Below are 15,700 nucleotides of genomic sequence, written 5' to 3' on the forward strand. Positions count from 1 at the left end.
CGCGGCCGGCGGCGCCGCGCGGGGGGAGGCGGCGTGCGAGATAAGATGGCGGAGGCGGTGGGCGCGCTTCCTTATAGGCCGGGCAAGGAAGAGCCTGCCGTGACGAGGTGGCCGAGTGGTTAAGGCGATGGACTGCTAATCCATTGTGCTCTGCACGCGTGGGTTCGAATCCCATCCTCGTCGGAAATCATTGCTTTTCCCTAAAATTTTTTTTTTCCTCCCCGTTTCTGAGGGAAGCGCATCCCCTCGGATACGCGGAATTCCCACCTCTCCCCTCGGGGAGAAGGGGAAGCAGAGATGCCACCCGGGACAGCCAGAATGGAGCATCCTGAGGGCTTTAGGACCACAGCCGGGAGCGTCCTGAGGGATTCAGGGGTCAGAGCCAGGATGGAGTGTCCTGAGGAATTTAGAGGCCACAGCTAGGATGAAGTGTAAAGACAGAATTACAGAATCATTTAGGATGGAAAAGACCTTTAAGATCAAGTCCAACCCTTTACCCAGCACTGCCAAGGTGTATCCAAATAAAGCTGTACGAGGGAAATGAATTCTTCTAAGGACCTACGTTTTGTACAGAAAAGTTTCTGCCCACAGGCAGGACCCAGTATTTACCTCAGAACCCACCCGATATGGGAATTTATGACAGGACATCTCCAAGAGTGACATCTTCCCTGCTAACAAAACAGCAAACGCTGTTTTAACTTTAAATAAAATTAAATACAAAGCGGTTGGTGGTAGGATCGTTGTGAAATCAAGCCTAGATCTGCCTTGTTTAAAGTATCCTGGAAACAGAAGCCCGGGGGTTTCTTGTCCAGGAATTAAAAGATGTGAAAGGCAGTAATTATTCCAGGAAAAAGGGAAAAGGTAGAACTGATCTCCAGTTCCTCATCAGGCCCTTTGGCCCCAGCCTCCAACTACCAGCCCAAGCCAGGAAAATTCCTTTCAGGGGCTTATTTCTTGTAAAAATTTCTTACCAAACACCTCCCACTGTAACTTGGGACATCTCAAAGTATAATATAACTGTTGTCCCTACATCCTTCCCCTTACCCCTGCATCCAAATCCAGTAACAGCTGCAGCCACCCTTTTTTATACACTAAAGGTGCCCAAGTTTCATTTAGTTCCATGAAATACGTATTTCAGTGTATGAAAAATTTAAAGAACACTGATTTTTAGCATCATCTCTCCAAATATCTGTGATTAAGGTAGAATGTGGAAGAACAAAGCTCAAACCTGAGTGAATTTTTATGGAAATATTCAACACATCAGCTGGATGACCCAGCAGAGAAAGAAATCACTTGGCTCCTTTGAGCTACTGCAAGTATGCACTGGATTGTTCTGGTTTAGTATCCACATCCTGATCCTGGTGACATCATCAAGTGACTTTAGAAGGAAAGTTGTAATTCCTGTGGGATAGCTACCTGAGGTCCCCAAAATTATTATAACAGCCCTCCCAGAGGCCAAGGACTGACTGTGTAAACACTGGTGAAAATAAGAGCTATAGTGGTATTTATCATTCTGGGAATATATTAATATAAAATTATTCTTTAATAAGTATTCTGGTTCATAGAGCAGCTTTCGTTTATCTTGAAAGGCGACTGTCACACTGAATTGATATTAAACAAATCTCTTAAAGACAAAATCTGGGGACCAATACCTCCAAAGCCAGGCCCAATATCAAGACATCAGCACCCAGAACTACTAACCTTAAATTAAATAATTATTTGAACGAATACTGGTAGAGGAATTTTAAAGGCAAGTTGACCTTGCTGACAAACAGCAGGCACAAAACAAGTTGGGATCACAGTGCTCTGGTTTTACCTCACAGCATTCTCAGTGACAATATTTGACTTTTAAAATCAATCTGACAATAAACCACCGTAAAAATAGAGGGGTTTATGATATGACATCCAGCAGCTCGTATTTTAAGACACAGGAACCCAGCAGGCAAACCAGTTATTGACTTTTAGTGCATGCACTTCATTATCCATGTGGATAATCGATCCAGAATCCACTGAGGTGAAGGCAAAGCTGCCTGTGACCAGCAGAGTTTGGTCTTTGTTGCCCTCAAGTGCCAGATCACTGGGGGGCAACATAAACCTCAGGCCCCGTTTCCCTGCTCATTTTCCACAGTGTCAGGAGTCAGGACAGAGTGATCCTTCCCGCCCCAGCTCCAGGCAGTTTGTTCACCTCAATCACATTGAAAAGTCAGTCTTTGGTCTTTCCAAGCTGTTTTCCCAGCCAGCAGTGTCCATAGGTGTCAAGATATCCTTGGTCATTCCTCCCAGTCATCCATTGCCCACTCGGGCATGTCGGAGCAATACTCAAACCCTGCTCCCTTGTAGCGCAGGGCGTGGAGGAACATCACCAGCTCCTTGGGAGAAGGGTCCCGCCTGCTCATCCTACACTCCACACATAAAGGGTCCTTCTCTTCCCAACCCTTCTGTCCCGTTTGCCCGTCCTGATTCCCACATGAATCGAGTTCTTTGTCTTTCTCAAGCGTTTCCTGGTTGATATCAGAGTTTGCTGGACATGCTGCTATGTCATTCCTCTCAGGATCCTTCACATTCCTCTCAGGATCCTTCACATTCCTCTCAGGATCCTTCTCGTCCCTCTGAGGATCCTTCGTGTCCCTCTCAGGATCCTTCACATCCTCAGCAGGGCAGGAATTCCCATTTAGAGGGTCAGCCTCTGCAGACTTTGTGCAGTCACCTGAATCCCCACAGTCTTTATTTTCACCACCGGAGTTCAAGTCCTCCTCGGAAATACCCAAGATCTCCAGGCTCTGCTTGGAACGATGCTCCTCCACCAGCGCCTTCAGGAGCTCCTCATCCGTTTTCCCGATCTTCCCGCCCTTCCCCCTGTCAGGACCCCACGCCTCCATGTTGTAGATGGGATCGTTGACGATGGGGTGCCCCAGATACTGGAGGTGGACCCGGATCTGGTGCGTGCGGCCCGTGCGGGGCAGACACTTGACCACGCTGGTCTTCCCGTTGTAGCTGAGCCTCTGGAAGATGGTTTTGCAGGGTTTCCCTTTGGGATCCACGCGGCACACTCCCACCTTGTAGGAAACGACCAGGATGGGCTCTTCACAGACCACCTCATGCTCTGGGAACTCCCCCACCACCCGGCAGACGTACTCCTTCTCCAGCTACCGGGAGACACAAGAGGAAGGCTCAGGAAACACAGCAGAAAATACACCCAAGCCCCATCCTTACTCCTCCTCCCCTTTCCCTTCCATGAAATACATCCATAGGCAGCATTTTATTACAATAGGAGAGGGGAAAAAAAATTAAATAGGCTATTTAAAGCCAAATTCCCCTCACATTTTCCCCAGTTAGCTGGGAAATCAAGGACAGAAGGGTCCGGCCTGTTTTCCTCATATTAAATCCAGGAGCCATCTCTCTGCAGCCTTTATTTTACAGCCCTGAAGCCAAGCCTTGAAAGAGTTTTGTTTGGGTCAAGAGACTTTGGAAAAATGGGAATTTGAAAGCCGAAAGACTGGACGATTGACATGTGTGCACTCACAAATAAACCTGCTCTCTAACTGTTTTGCACAGTCCCAGTCAGTTTGCACAGTCCCTTGGGACAGTCCCTTAAGGGAGGAGATCCCTCCCAGTCCGATATTCCCAAAATCAGTTAAATGGTTAGGGGGTTCAATCTAATGTTTTCAATTAATATTACCAAATATTTCAATCTAATATTATCAAAATCAATTAAACTTCAAGGAGATCCCTTCCAACCCAATATTACCAGAAGCAGTTGAATTTTCAGGAGACCCCTCCCAATCCACTATTACCAAATTCAATTAAAGTTTTAGGAGATCCTTTTCAATTTAATATTACCCGAATTCAATTACATTTTTTAGGAGACCCCTTCTAGTCTAATACTACCAAAATCAATTAATTTTTAGGGTTTTCAACTTAGTATTTTCAATCTAAAATTACCAAATTCATTTAAACTTTTAGGAGATCCCTTTCAATCCACTATTACCAAACCCATCTGAATTTTTTCTCTGCCTTTATCTCTTGATGTTTCTCATCCTTAATATGATAAAAACAGCAACACAACCACGAGCTGTTTGGGGAACTTGGGCTCATTTAGACCTCAAGTTCAGCTGACTCAGGAGATCTCTTTCAATCTAATATTACCAAAATCAATTCAATTTTTAGGAGATCATTCCAATCCAATATTACCAGATTCAATTAAATTTTTAGGAGATTCTTTTCAATCCAGTCTTACCAAAATCAGTTCAATTTTTAAGAGATCCTTTCCAATCCAATATTACCAAAATCAATTAAATTTTAGGAGAACCCTCTCAATCCAGTCTTTCAAAAAAAAAATCAATTAAATTTTATGAGATTCCTCTCAACAAAACATTGCCAAAATGAGTTATATTTTTAAGAGATCCCTTCCAACCCAGTATTACCAAAATCAGTTACATGTTTAGGGTTTTCAACTTAACATTTTCAATCCAATATTACCAGAAGCAACTAAATTTTGAGGACATCCCTTCCAAGCCAACATTACCAAAACCAGGTAAATTTCGAGGAGATCCAATCCAATATTATCCAATTCCAATCCAATATTATCAAACTCAATTAAATTTTCACTCTGCCTTTATCCTGTCAAGGACGAGAAGCACCAAGAGGTAAGAGCAGCAACTCGACCACAACCTGTTCAGGGAACTCGTGCTCGTTTGGACCCCAAATCTGCCTGACTTTGGGCCAAACCTGCTGCAGGAGAACACGGTACCAACGACTCCCGGCCCCGCTGCTCTCTGACCTGCCTCTCCCGGACCTGCTCGTCGATCCTCTTGGACACGGCCGCGGTCTTGGCGAACATGAGGACGCCCGAGGTCATGCGGTCCAGGCGGTGCAGGGTGTGCAGCTCCGTCAGCCCGTGCTCCTTGCCCAGGATGAAGATGACGGTGTTGTGCCGGAACCTGCCGCAGGGGTGCACGGGCAGCGAGGAGGGCTTGTCCACCACCACCACCTCCTCGTCCTCCGCCAGGATCCGGAGGGGCTGGGCAGTGACCGGCGGCTCGTGCCGGTGCACCGTGTTCCTGAGGAAGTCGTTGTTCTGCAGGGAATACGGGCAGTCAGCCGGGATCCAGCCTGTGGACACCCCCGCTCAGTGTGGTCACGCACAGGGAGCTTGACCCTGTGTGTGTGTGAAACTAAAGCCCTTTTCTCCTGGACCCCGGATTTAGGATAATAACAGTGCGTGTCCCCGCATGAATCCCGTGGCATATATTCCCATTCCCAGGGGCCTGTGGGGCACATCTGGAGCTGCAGGGTCCACACGACCCCAACCCCACAGGGGCAGGGATTCCCCGGGAGCGCCGACTGTCCCCTCCAACCCCTCCCCAGGCTTATCTGACCGCGCGGCCCGGGGGTCGCGCACCTTGAGCACGACGTGCAGGTCGCGGACGGGCTCCTCGTTGAGGCGCAGGCGGCCGGCCCGGGCGGCGGCGCGGTAGAAGTCGAGGGGCTGCGCGCGGAACTCGGTCCCGAAGACGTGCAGGAGGCTGCGCCCGACCCAGCGGCCCTTGCAGTAGGTGCGGAAGTCGAAGTAGTAGGGGCGCACTTTGCGCAGCCCGCCCTCGAAGTAGTACGAGGTCTCGGCGAAGTGCTCGGCGCCGAAGCTCACGCCGGTGCTCAGCTTCCGCGGCGGCGGCACGTACCGCTCGCCGCCCGCCAGCCGCCGCTTCTTGGGGGCCGGCGCCGCTCCCTCCTTGCCCGGCTCCTCGTCCCGGGCCCCGCCGGGCCCCGATCCCGGCTCGGCCATGGCCCCGCGGGGCGGGCGCGGCGGCGGCCGGGCCCCGCGCACCCACGTGGCACACACCGCGCGGCGCAGCCCGTGACGCATCACTGCGCGCCGGGCGGCGCGGCCAATCGGCGCAGCGCATCTCCAGAGGCCACGCCCCCAGCACCGCCCGTCCCTTTCCCGCTCTTTTCCCGCCCCCCCCAACGCCTCAGGAGGGCGCGGGACAGGTCGGAGACGGCAACAGCGTTATTTACCTTTATTTACCGCCTTCCTTTACCTCATAACAGTCCCCTCCTCAGAACTGTCCCAGTAGTGAGCCCCGAGCCTCAGCGCAGTCCGCCGGCCCCTCGGGAGCCTCCCCAGTCACCGCCCGCAGGAGGGGCACGGCAGGGAAAAGCCGAGAAATGAGCATTTTTCATAACCCCAGACACGGAAAAGCCAAGAAATGAGCGATTTTCTTAACCCCGGAATTTTTCATAACCCCAACAGAAAAAAAAAAAAAAAAAAAAAAAAAGCCGGGAAATGGGAATTTTTTATAACCCCAAACAGGAAAAAAAAAAAAAAAAAGGCCAGAAAATTAGCACTTTTCATAATCCCAAACTGAAAAAAAAAAGACTAAGAAATTAGCATTTTTCATAGCCCCAAAGAGAAAAGAAGCCAAGAAATTAGCATTTTTTCTTAGCCCTGAAGAGGAAAAAAAAACCCGAACCCACAAGAAATTAGCATTTTTCATAACCCCAAAGAGAAAAAAGCCAAGAAATGAGAATTTTTTCTTAACCCCAAAATTCAGTGTTGCTGCCCAAGATTAAATTAGTGGATGCACAACTAGAAGAGAACATGCTCCCATAATTAAAAACACACAAATCAGTCTCATTGCTCTGAGACAATAACTGTGACTTCTTTTCACCAAGCATTAAGCAGAGTAGTCGATATTAAAACTGTTTTAGTGAAGGTTTAAGTATTCCTGCCTGCTTTTGGAATTCTCTGATGTTATCTGTAGTTTATCGGAGAGGATAGCTGGAGTTATCCGGATCCACTTCCTGGAAGCTGCCGTAGCCTCCAAGAGCCTTCTCTGGTCCTGCCCCTGTTCTCCATCCCTCCGGAATGAGCTCTGCTGAAGCAGAACTTCCCTTCCCTTTATCCATGGATAAAATTTCCGTTAAAAAGCAAAACCATACCGACCATCTACAGGCCTAAGTCCCACTCATGAGCTTTCTGAGGTGCCTTTAGGGATATCCATCCATGTGTCAGAGTTCACCCCTGAGGCAAAGAAAAACCAACAGTTACTACTCGGCTCCTCGATGGCATTACATGGGGTTTACAAACACACACAGGCTCCACGAAAAGAGGAAATAAAAGTTGGCAAGCCCTATCCAAGGGGAAACACCCCCTTGCTCTCCTGCTCTGCCAAGCTGCTGTTTCCTCCTCTTTTTCTTTTTTTTTTTTTTTTTACATCTGCCAGGGATCCAGGACTCGGTCAGCAAAGCCGAGGAGAGCAAGCAGAGGGACAGATGAAGAAGGAATGTTCCTCGGGGAAGAGCAGCTCTTTACCGAGGCCACTGCTTCTCCTTGTCAGTCAGAGGGACGTAGATGACGCCCATGAGCTGGGTCTCCACGATGTGCCCGTCGCTGGTTTTGTCGTACTGCATCAGGACCTGGTTCGCTTCCTCGGGCCCAACGGGCAGGATCAGCCTCCCGCCCGGCTTCAGCTCATTCAGCAGCTGGGAGACACAGGAGTCCGAGTCAGCGCGTCGGAAACGACACCACAACCTTCCTAAGAACTTTTCTAATCGTTTTAATGAGTCATAATTGCCACTGCAGCCGGCATTTGGCGAGGCTGCTCTTCAAGGCTGCTGCTGTGGGAGAACATGGTTTGGGAAAATTGCTGGAGCTTTTAAGTTGTGCTAGAACAACTGTAACACATCCTTGACGTGCTTCAATGGACAAAGCCTGGGGGAGAGTAATATGGGATATATTGCTGAAACTGGACACAGGGAATGCTGAATTTATAGACCACAAGGACATTTTGCAGAACCCTGAGATAAAGAAGAAACTAACGACGACAATTCAGCAATTGTACTGAAACCCTCTCTACCCTAAAAGATAATAAAAAGACTGAAAATGTGCACTAATTAGCGCGAGAAGCAAGAAACCAATAGAAGATAGAATATTAATTAATGAAGAGAATTACGTAATTTATAGCCCACGAACAGTAATTTCTTTGTTTGCTAAAATGTGTAAGTAGTGAAAAGTTTTGAAAGTCGGTGTGCATTTAGGTGGAGTATCCCCATGCACCTGGTGCTTTGAATAAAGCAATGCCTCCTTCCTAATACTGAAATTAGTTTGATTTATCCCGAGATAGTTTGATTTATCCCAATATCAGAGAGTCTGATTTATCCCGATGTTTTTGGCAACGTGCAGAACTCAAAAAAAAGAAAAAGAGACACTGGGAATAAGCCATGCTGGAAAGGTCACGACAAATAAGAAGCTTCTAGTGGTTCCCTAATTAGTTTTCTCACCAAAAAAAAGAGGTAGAGACACCCAGCAGGGCCACTCTCACCTCCTTGGGGACGGTCGCTGCGGCCGCTCCAACGTGGATCGCGTCGTACGGAGCCTCCTCGGGGTATCCCTGCCTGCCATCTCCAACTGCGGGAGGGAAAACACGCGGGGAAGATTTGTTCTCACAGCAACTCAAGAGCATCCACGCAGACTGGGACGACTTCGGGGAGCAGAGCCGAGGCGCTCCCGGAGAGGAGAACCCCGGGATGGCACGGAACTCACCCACGAGCTTCACGCGGCCGGAGCTGAGCAGCGTCGGATCATCTTCCTGGACGTTGCGGATGGATTCGTGCACCAGCTCCTTGATGTGCTCCACTCCCACAGCTTTCCCTGTCGGGCCAGTCTGGAAAGATCAACATCAGTCCAACACCTGGCACCTCCCATATCAAAGAGAGGTGTTTGCTGGAGCAGGTTGCAGTGGGAATTGGGGAGCTGGCATAAGCTCCAGAGCAGAGTTTCTGAACAAGAGGTGCAAATACTCCTGATTTTAAGGCTGAGGAATCTATCAGCTGCTTAAGGGATACACAGACACTGTCCACGGGGATTCCCAGTAGTCCTTAACTGCCAAGTCTCCAAGGATTCCCAGTAATCCTTCATTGCCAAAGAAATCATTATTTGGTAGAATTAGCAGCTTCCATGGCAAGTTCTTGACTAATTATCCTCCTGAGTAACTTGACCAGCTTTCTAGCACTTCACAGCAAATAATTCCAGGAGTTTATAAAACAAGGAAACAGACTGTGAGTAATGAAGACATAAACTAAAAGGAACCCACAGTGGACTATCCACAGTGGATAAACACACAAAATATCTCATGGCAGATACAGCCTCCATTAGATCCCAAAAAAGTATTTGTTCTCAGTACAAGCTGGTCTGGGAAGAGACTCCCCTTCCTCCCACCTCCTGCTCTCCCCACCAAGAGCACATTCCCGCTGTCCAAGCTGGGAATGGGGTGCTGTGAGCTCACCATCCTGGCAAAGCATGCAGTGAGGTATCCACTTCCAGATCCCACATCCAGCGCCTTGGCACCTTCCACCAGCTGATCCTTGAGCAGCTCCAGGGCGTGGGCATGCTGTGTGGACATGGAGGTGGGAAACAGCCCGGGTTAGTCTCCTCTCCTACCCTTTTTCCTTGTTCTCCAATTTAATCCCAGCACACCTGGCCCTGTGCCTGACACTTCCAGAGTGAAACTCAAGGGTCAGACCTGGAAGGTCTTTTGGCAGAGCCACACTTAGGAAGAGGCTCAGGAATTACATGTGAAACAGCGAAGGGAAAAAATGGACAACACAGAATTCCCACCTAAGCCCACTTTTAAAGCAACTGAAAGATTATAAGGGAAACTCCTCTTAAAAACAAAAAATCCCTAAAGAAACAAGCAGGATAATCATGTGTTCCACTTCAGTACTTGAAGAAAAATGAAATATAAAAAGGGAAATAAACAATTCCTTCCATTTCTGTTTGAAGTGAAGAGTTTTCATCTTACCATGTGTGGGGCGCTGATCGTGGCCTTGTAGCCTAAAAGGAAACAGGTGACAAAGTTGTTTGATAAAGAATAAAATTGCCCATGGGAACAGTCCTTAGTTCTCCCACACCTTCCCCTAAAAATAGAATTTCACAGAATCCCAGGATGGTTTGGGTTGGAAGAGACTTTAAAGCTCATCTCATTCCACCCCCTGCCATGGGCAGACACACCTTCCACTAGCCCAGGATGCCCAAGCTCCACCCAACATGGCCTTGCACACTTCCAGGGATGGGGATTCCACAGCTAGAGCTTTTCCCAAAATGACTCACCAATGGATTGAGGAGAATCCATGTACGGGTAATACTTGATGTAGTGACCTCTGTCCGTGGCCAGCAGCACATCGAAGACTCGCTGGGACTTAACAATCCCTTTTTCTGGGAAGGAAGGGAGAGAGACAGGCAGGACTGAAACCCTCACCACACCAGCAAGAGGAGATCTGAAAGGGGAAGCATGTTCAGGGAGTTTGTGGATCTGGGGGAATTCAGCCTCAATGTGAGAGGGACAGAAAACAAATGCCAATGGAAGGACATCCTTTCCCATTTCCACTACGGTCCCAGCCAGCAGCCCATCCCCAGAGGGTGGTGGTGACCTGCATCAACATTTCTGGCACTGCCACGTGTAATGGGAGACAAATGGAGTCACGTTGCATTCCAAAAAACAGAGACTCCAGCTCAGTTTTCCGCAGTGAACTGAAGAGCGACTGCTCCAGAGACATTCCACGTCCCTTCCAGCCTTTCTGGGCGAATTCTGGCAGGGACTAACCAGCTCCAGCGGCAGGGGAAGCTCAGAGCTACCTCTGTGTGTGTCCCAGCCCGCTGTCCGGAGCGGAGCGGGAGCGCCGGGCACCAGGAGCTCCGACCCCCGGGGCTGAAGGCACAGCCTGGGTGTCCAGGACATTCGGCAGCACCCACAGGCTCCGAGGTGCAACTCTTTAAAGGGCGTCACACACTTCCAGAGGCAGGGAAGGAAAGCGTGCAGAGGCTTTCCTGCCCTTTCTGGCGTAACACCTTGTCTCTGGTTATAAATAGAACGAGTTCAGGCTGGGACAAAGGCCGAAATTCAGGAATATCAACCCCAGCCCTTCAGAGTGAACAGCGTCACACTAAACATCCGTGCACTGGCATTAAATATCCGTACACTGGCATTCCAGCGGATCCTGCTGGGACTCACTGTAGAGGTTGTTGACCAGCTCCGCGTGTGTCTTCCCGCTGGATGTCCAGGCCATGGTCCGGGCGAACAGCAGTCCCATGAGTGCCAGCACCGCGCGGCGCGGCAGGCGGCTCATCCCACGGGCACAGCAGCGGCCTGCGGAGAGAAGGGGGTTCAGAGCCACCCCGAAACTCCCCCTTTCCCGCTGTCCCGCCCTCACTAAACCGCTGGGAATGTGACACGGGCTCACCTGCGCCGCCCGGGGCAACTTCCGCCCTTCCCCAACATGGCGCCGCGGCGGCGTCAGCGCGCCCCGCCCACCCTGCCGAACCCCCGCGCTGCGGACCAATGGGCGCCTTGTCCCTGCCGGCGGCGCGCGGCGATTGGTCAGCCCCGGGCGCCGGTGACGCGCAGGGTGAAGCTGCGGCGGCTTCCCGTGTGCGCCGTGCGGTGAGTGTGGGACCGGCGCGGCCCCTCCGTGTCCCCTCCGCGGCCCCTCCGTGTCCCCTCCGCGTCCCGGAAAGCGTCCTGGAAAGCGGGGGGGACACGGCGTTCCGCGGGAAGGGGCGGAGGGAGTGAGGTGCCGGCCGGGGACCGCCCGTCTGTCCCCCAAGGGGTCTCCCTGGGTGCGACACCCTGGAGCGTGTCACCGCTTCCCGGAGGGCGGCCAGGCTTCCCGGTGGGATGAGAATTCCCTGAAACGCCCGCCGACGTGACTTGGGCCGAGGAAGACTGACGGGGGAGGCCTGGGCGGGGGTTTCTGCTCGGTGCTCACCGTTTATTCCCCCATCCCAGGACTCCAGGATGAGGATGATGGAGAGCGCGGACTCCGTGGTGCCCCGGTCCAGCGAGGACCTCTGGGCCGAGATCTGCTCCTGTCTGCCCCATCCCGAGCTCAAGGACAGCGGCGATGCCTTCACAGACTCCTTCACGGACTCCTACGCCCAGGGCAGCGGATCCGGTGGCTCTCCCCGCCCCAGCCTGAAGCCCTGGGCACCCCTGAACGACTCCGAGGTGTACCTGGCATCCCTGGGTGAGTGTCCCCCGCCGCCGAGGGGCCTGGTGACACCTCTGTCTGCGTGGCAGTGCTCTGCTCAGAAGGTCCCCCAGCTGTTTCGTGGAGAATCTGACTCCTTTCCCCTACTGCACTCGTGGCAAATGTGAAGCTCACTCAGAGCTTCTTCAGCTTTGCCACAGAAAGCAACTTTTTATCAAGTAAAAGCTAAAAAATTTGGGCTTTAACCCCCCCTCAATAATTTGGAGGCTGCATACAGCGGCAAGGAAGGAGAAAGGGTGGCAGAAGTGGATCTTTAAGCTTTTGTTTCTGCTAAAGCTTCCATCTTGCCTTCACTGCTGTTTTACAGTGCACTCAGCAGTGCAATGAGTGTTGATTTATATTCCAGTTTGCATGAAAATTACAGGAACTCAGTGCCTGCGAGTTCTGTGCCCTCCTGTGTGATTTCATGGAAACTGAGCAGTAACTGTTATTAAAATCCAAAATGGGCAGAGTTAACTGATTTGCATAAACCTTATTTCCTTCAGAAGCATCACCTAAAAATTTCACCTTGTGTGCATGCAAGAAATAGAATCGTGCAGGCTTGAAATACAGGGGTGGAAATGACTTTTAAAATAGAAATTAGCCTTGAAAAGTTAACCCAACTTACTTTTTTTTGGATAGAGAAGTCCAGACCCTTCTCTTCTTTCCCTTCAGGGGAAAAAAAAAAAAAGAAATCAACGAAAATTAAATAAAGACCCCTCCTCTCTTCGCAGAGAGGAGACTGATGAGGATCAAGGGCTTGTCCCAGGAGGTGACCTCCAAGGACATGCTGCGCACGCTGTCCCAGGCCAAGAAGGAGTGCTGGGACAGGTTCCTGCAGGAGAAGTTTGAGGCGGAATGTTACGTGGAGGGCCACGACGCTGACGAGAGGTAACGGGCGAGTCGGGGAGAAGGGGTCAATACTCACCTCTTGAAAGCCAGAGTAAGGGTTTGTCAGGCCATTACAGGGAAATACCACCCCCCTGCAGCTCCCAGAGGCTGCCACGGGCTTCCTGAAGGATCTTGGGCTGGCCTAGAGGGAACACACGGAGCAAGTGGAGCAGAGGAAGGAATGGAGCAGAGGAAAGAATGTCCCGTGTGTCTCAGGTTGGGATTTAGGGGTCATTACAGGGTTGGTGCCAGTCCTGGGATGAGATTTCCCATCCATGCCACTCTTACAGTGCTTCTGCTCTCCCACCCATTACCCTCTCATGGACGATGAAGGAATTAAGATGAGAGCACTCTTCCTCAGCAATCTCCCCTTCCCAATCACTTGGAGCGCTCTCCAAATTCCTCCTTTCTCAGCTGACACTTTCCATGATTGCTTCTGGCTGACAATCTCTCCCTTGAAGAAAATCTATTTAAGCCAGTTTGGGAAATTAACTATGAAAATTAATCCGTGTTTATAAGGAGGTTTCAGAGTCTTTCTCTGGCCAGTTGACTTCAGGGGGATTTATATTTAAAACCAAGCCTTTATGTGCTCTTTCTACTGTTTTTAAAGGCTGGGGATGTTATCCATGAAAGAATTTTAGTCCCTAGAATTTGACTATGAAGTTAGAGGTCACTCCTGAACGGTGCTGAAGTTTTGAGTCCCACCCACCAATGTAATTAAACAAGCCTTAACTTTTAAGCACGCAGAGCTAGGTTATTAGATTTTTAGGGTTATAGGTGTTCTTTAGCCTTCTGGTGTTATTAACACTCACACGGTTTTGGATGTGCTTCCTGCTTTGGTTTTGTGCCCTTCCCTTCCCCCCTGTGTTTCCTGATCTTCATCACAAAGAGGCAGTTGGGGGCTTGGTTGGTTTGAACACAAGGTTGTTTTTTTTTTTCCAGCCCAGAAAGCTGGAAATGCACAGAATGGTTTGGGTTGGAAGGGACCCAAAAGGCCATCTCATTCCACCCCCTGCCATGGGCAGGGACACCTTCCACTAGCCCAGGTTGCTCCAAGCCCCGTCCAACCTGGCCTTGGACACTTCCAGGGATGGGGCAGCCACAGCTTCTCTGGGCAACCTGTGCCAGGGCCTCACCACCCTCACAGGGAAGGATTTCTTCCCAATATCCCATCTAACCTTGCCCTCTGGCAGTTTGATTGAGTTGGAATCTTTGGCATCGGACTGACATCAGAGAACTTCCAAATGTGTAAAGGTTGAAAAGAATCCTTTACACTGAGAAAAATCAGAGCATAAAGCTTTTCTAACCAGAGTGTATAAAGCCCAACTGCAGCAGAGTGGCTTTGTAGAATGCCAGATTCTGCTTGCTCCTCTGGGATACGGATCAATCCAGTGCTAGACCTCACCTGTGGGAACAGGAATACCCACAGAGGGGCAGGGACTACCTGTGGAGGCTTTTCCCGTCACTGCTTCCGCGCGCTCCTGCGAGGCTTTGTTGCTGCCTGCTCTCAGTGTGTGTGTCTCTGTCCCCCAGCACTCTGGAGCACCTGAAGCGCTGGCTGCAGCCTGACAAGGTGGCCATCAGCTCCGAGGAGGTGCAGTGCCTCATCCCGCCGGAACCGCAGCCGGAGAAGCAGGAGAACGAGGAAGAGCCTCCGGCTGCGGAGCAGTGAGGGCCCCCAGAGCTGCCTCTTGCCCCAGCCCTCAGGAAGTTGTTCCCAGCCATAGTGATAACAGGGAGGAGGGCACAGAGCAAATTGTCAGTGGTTTAAGAAGCAAAAAGAACCCCCCCAACAGACGAAATTCCAGCTCTGGAGCTCCAGAGACGGCGACTGACGTCGGTAAGGACAAGAGGGAGCGCCTGTGACACAGCTGAAGTGAAACCCCACTCTGATCTTCTCCCAGCCTGCAGCCACCTCATCATTCCAGCCTGGATGTGGGTTGTTTGGAATCCACCAGGAGACACATTAAACAAAATAAACACAGCAGTTGTTGAGGGGGATCAGAAAACACCACGGTCTAGAGCAGAGCAGAGAAAACCACTGAATCGCTTCTTCCTGTCTTCTTCCTGTTTATTACTCACTTGGGCATTTTTTTCCTCTCCTGCCAAGTCCACTTGGGGTGTTTTCTCCAGATCTTCCCTGTTTCAGTGTGAGTTGCCCCAGGAAGACAGATCCTTTTCACCCCTGTGAATTTTGGACCCTGCAGGAAGCTCTCACTGCAATCAATAAATTGATGGTGGCATTGATGTTGTACCTATTTCACATTCCCTAGTACCCCCTAATACCCTACCTTATTACCCAAACTCTCTATTATAGACTGGAAGGGGAGTATTTTTCCTCTTGTTTGTCATTTTGTACCTGTTCTTTATCCCTTCAGCCTCCCCAAAGAGAGTCAGCTGAGATTCTGTATCAAGAAACCAAGAGTGATAACCAGGGAGGCCACAAACAGCTGCTTTTCATCACAGACTTGCATAGAATTCTCTGAATTGAAGTACATTTGGTATTTAACTGGGGGTTTTTTACCCCGTTTAGCTCTGCAGAGGGTTATTTCCCTTTACTAATTGAAGAATCTGTAGTTTCTGTGCTGATTTTTGGTTGATCCGTGTGTTCCACCTCGGCACCGACACTGGGGGTCGGTAGAGGGAAGCAGCACACGCCTGTCAGAGCTCCTGAAGAGAAATTGTGGCTCTAGGAGTTTATCCACACCAGATTCATCCCGTGTTCATTATGTACCTGTTTGGAAATACATCTTTAAGAGTAAATTCTTTCTAGACCTTCCCA

At 50.3% G+C, this 15,700-nt stretch overlaps 3 protein-coding genes and 1 non-coding gene across 8 annotated transcripts; 2 read left to right on the forward strand and 2 right to left on the reverse strand.

Annotated features, from left to right (window-relative positions):
- Nucleotides 1-101: 101 nt before the first annotated feature.
- On the forward strand, nt 102-183 carry TRNAS-GCU (transfer RNA serine (anticodon GCU)). Its single transcript has one exon. It is a non-coding gene; the product is annotated as a tRNA-Ser (tRNA).
- A 1,041-nt stretch (nt 184-1,224) lies between these two features.
- On the reverse strand, nt 1,225-5,995 carry RPUSD2 (RNA pseudouridine synthase domain containing 2). Of its 2 annotated transcripts, none has more exons than XM_051777020.1 (3): nt 5,402-5,995; nt 4,796-5,077; nt 1,225-3,146 (listed from the first exon to the last, which is right to left on the reverse strand). In XM_051777020.1, exons 1-3 carry the CDS (start codon nt 5,864-5,866, stop codon nt 2,271-2,273), a joined length of 1,623 nt encoding a protein of 540 aa, XP_051632980.1. In that variant the 5' UTR covers nt 5,867-5,995; the 3' UTR covers nt 1,225-2,270. The 2 variants fall into 2 exon arrangements, with proteins under 2 accessions (XP_051632980.1, XP_051632979.1); XM_051777019.1 differs by having other exon boundaries at nt 4,781-5,077.
- A 646-nt stretch (nt 5,996-6,641) lies between these two features.
- Nucleotides 6,642-11,294, reverse strand: LOC127466388 (protein-L-isoaspartate(D-aspartate) O-methyltransferase-like). Of its 2 annotated transcripts, XM_051777135.1 has the most exons (9): nt 11,242-11,294; nt 11,013-11,147; nt 10,112-10,216; nt 9,804-9,835; nt 9,288-9,392; nt 8,546-8,666; nt 8,325-8,410; nt 7,316-7,485; nt 6,642-7,024 (listed from the first exon to the last, which is right to left on the reverse strand). In XM_051777135.1, the coding sequence occupies exons 2-9, from the start codon at nt 11,125-11,127 to the stop codon at nt 7,012-7,014; spliced, it is 747 nt and encodes a 248-aa protein (XP_051633095.1). In that variant the 5' UTR covers nt 11,128-11,147; nt 11,242-11,294; the 3' UTR covers nt 6,642-7,011. The 2 variants fall into 2 exon arrangements, with proteins under 2 accessions (XP_051633095.1, XP_051633096.1); XM_051777136.1 differs by lacking the exons at nt 6,642-7,024; nt 11,242-11,294 and having other exon boundaries at nt 7,398-7,714; nt 11,013-11,235.
- Nucleotides 11,295-11,394: 100 nt separating this feature from the next.
- CCDC32 (coiled-coil domain containing 32) lies at nt 11,395-15,165 on the forward strand. Of its 3 annotated transcripts, none has more exons than XM_051777172.1 (4): nt 11,395-11,441; nt 11,787-12,024; nt 12,762-12,918; nt 14,452-15,165. In XM_051777172.1, the coding sequence occupies exons 2-4, from the start codon at nt 11,796-11,798 to the stop codon at nt 14,588-14,590; spliced, it is 525 nt and encodes a 174-aa protein (XP_051633132.1). In that variant the 5' UTR covers nt 11,395-11,441; nt 11,787-11,795; the 3' UTR covers nt 14,591-15,165. The 3 variants fall into 3 exon arrangements, with proteins under 3 accessions (XP_051633132.1, XP_051633133.1, XP_051633130.1); XM_051777170.1 differs by lacking the exon at nt 11,395-11,441 and adding an exon at nt 11,482-11,670; XM_051777173.1 differs by lacking the exons at nt 11,395-11,441; nt 14,452-15,165 and adding an exon at nt 11,467-11,670 and having other exon boundaries at nt 12,762-12,922.
- Nucleotides 15,166-15,700: the final 535 nt, after the last annotated feature.

Source organism: Manacus candei, unplaced genomic scaffold, assembly GCF_025592945.1.
Source record: "Manacus candei isolate 608988 ecotype Guabito, Panama unplaced genomic scaffold, ASM2559294v1 h1tg000009l, whole genome shotgun sequence".
NCBI lineage: Eukaryota > Metazoa > Chordata > Aves > Passeriformes > Pipridae > Manacus > Manacus candei.

Bases quoted from the DNA above. Each gene is read 5' to 3' on its own strand.
- RPUSD2 (XM_051777019.1), bottom strand. From the start codon at position 5,866: ATGCGTCACGGGCTGCGCCGCGCGGTGTGTGCCACGTGGGTGCGCGGG. The intron at 5,078-5,401 runs GTGCGCGACCCC...TATTCCCTGCAG, and splicing joins ACCTGCACGTCGTGCTCAAG to AACAACGACTTCCTCAGGAA. The intron at 3,147-4,780 runs GTCAGAGAGCAG...GTCTCCCGGTAG, and splicing joins AGCAGGTCCGGGAGAGGCAG to CTGGAGAAGGAGTACGTCTG.
- LOC127466388 (XM_051777135.1), bottom strand. From the start codon at position 11,127: ATGAGCCGCCTGCCGCGCCGCGCGGTGCTGGCACTCATGGGACTGCTG. The intron at 9,836-10,111 runs GTGAGTCATTTT...GTTTCCTTTTAG, and splicing joins GGATTCTCCTCAATCCATTG to GCTACAAGGCCACGATCAGC. The intron at 9,393-9,803 runs GTAAGATGAAAA...ATGTCCACACAG, and splicing joins CGATCAGCGCCCCACACATG to CATGCCCACGCCCTGGAGCT.
- CCDC32 (XM_051777172.1), top strand. From the start codon at position 11,796: ATGAGGATGATGGAGAGCGCGGACTCCGTGGTGCCCCGGTCCAGCGAG. The intron at 12,025-12,761 runs GTGAGTGTCCCC...CTCTCTTCGCAG, and splicing joins GGTGTACCTGGCATCCCTGG to AGAGGAGACTGATGAGGATC. The intron at 12,919-14,451 runs GTAACGGGCGAG...TCTGTCCCCCAG, and splicing joins GGCCACGACGCTGACGAGAG to CACTCTGGAGCACCTGAAGC.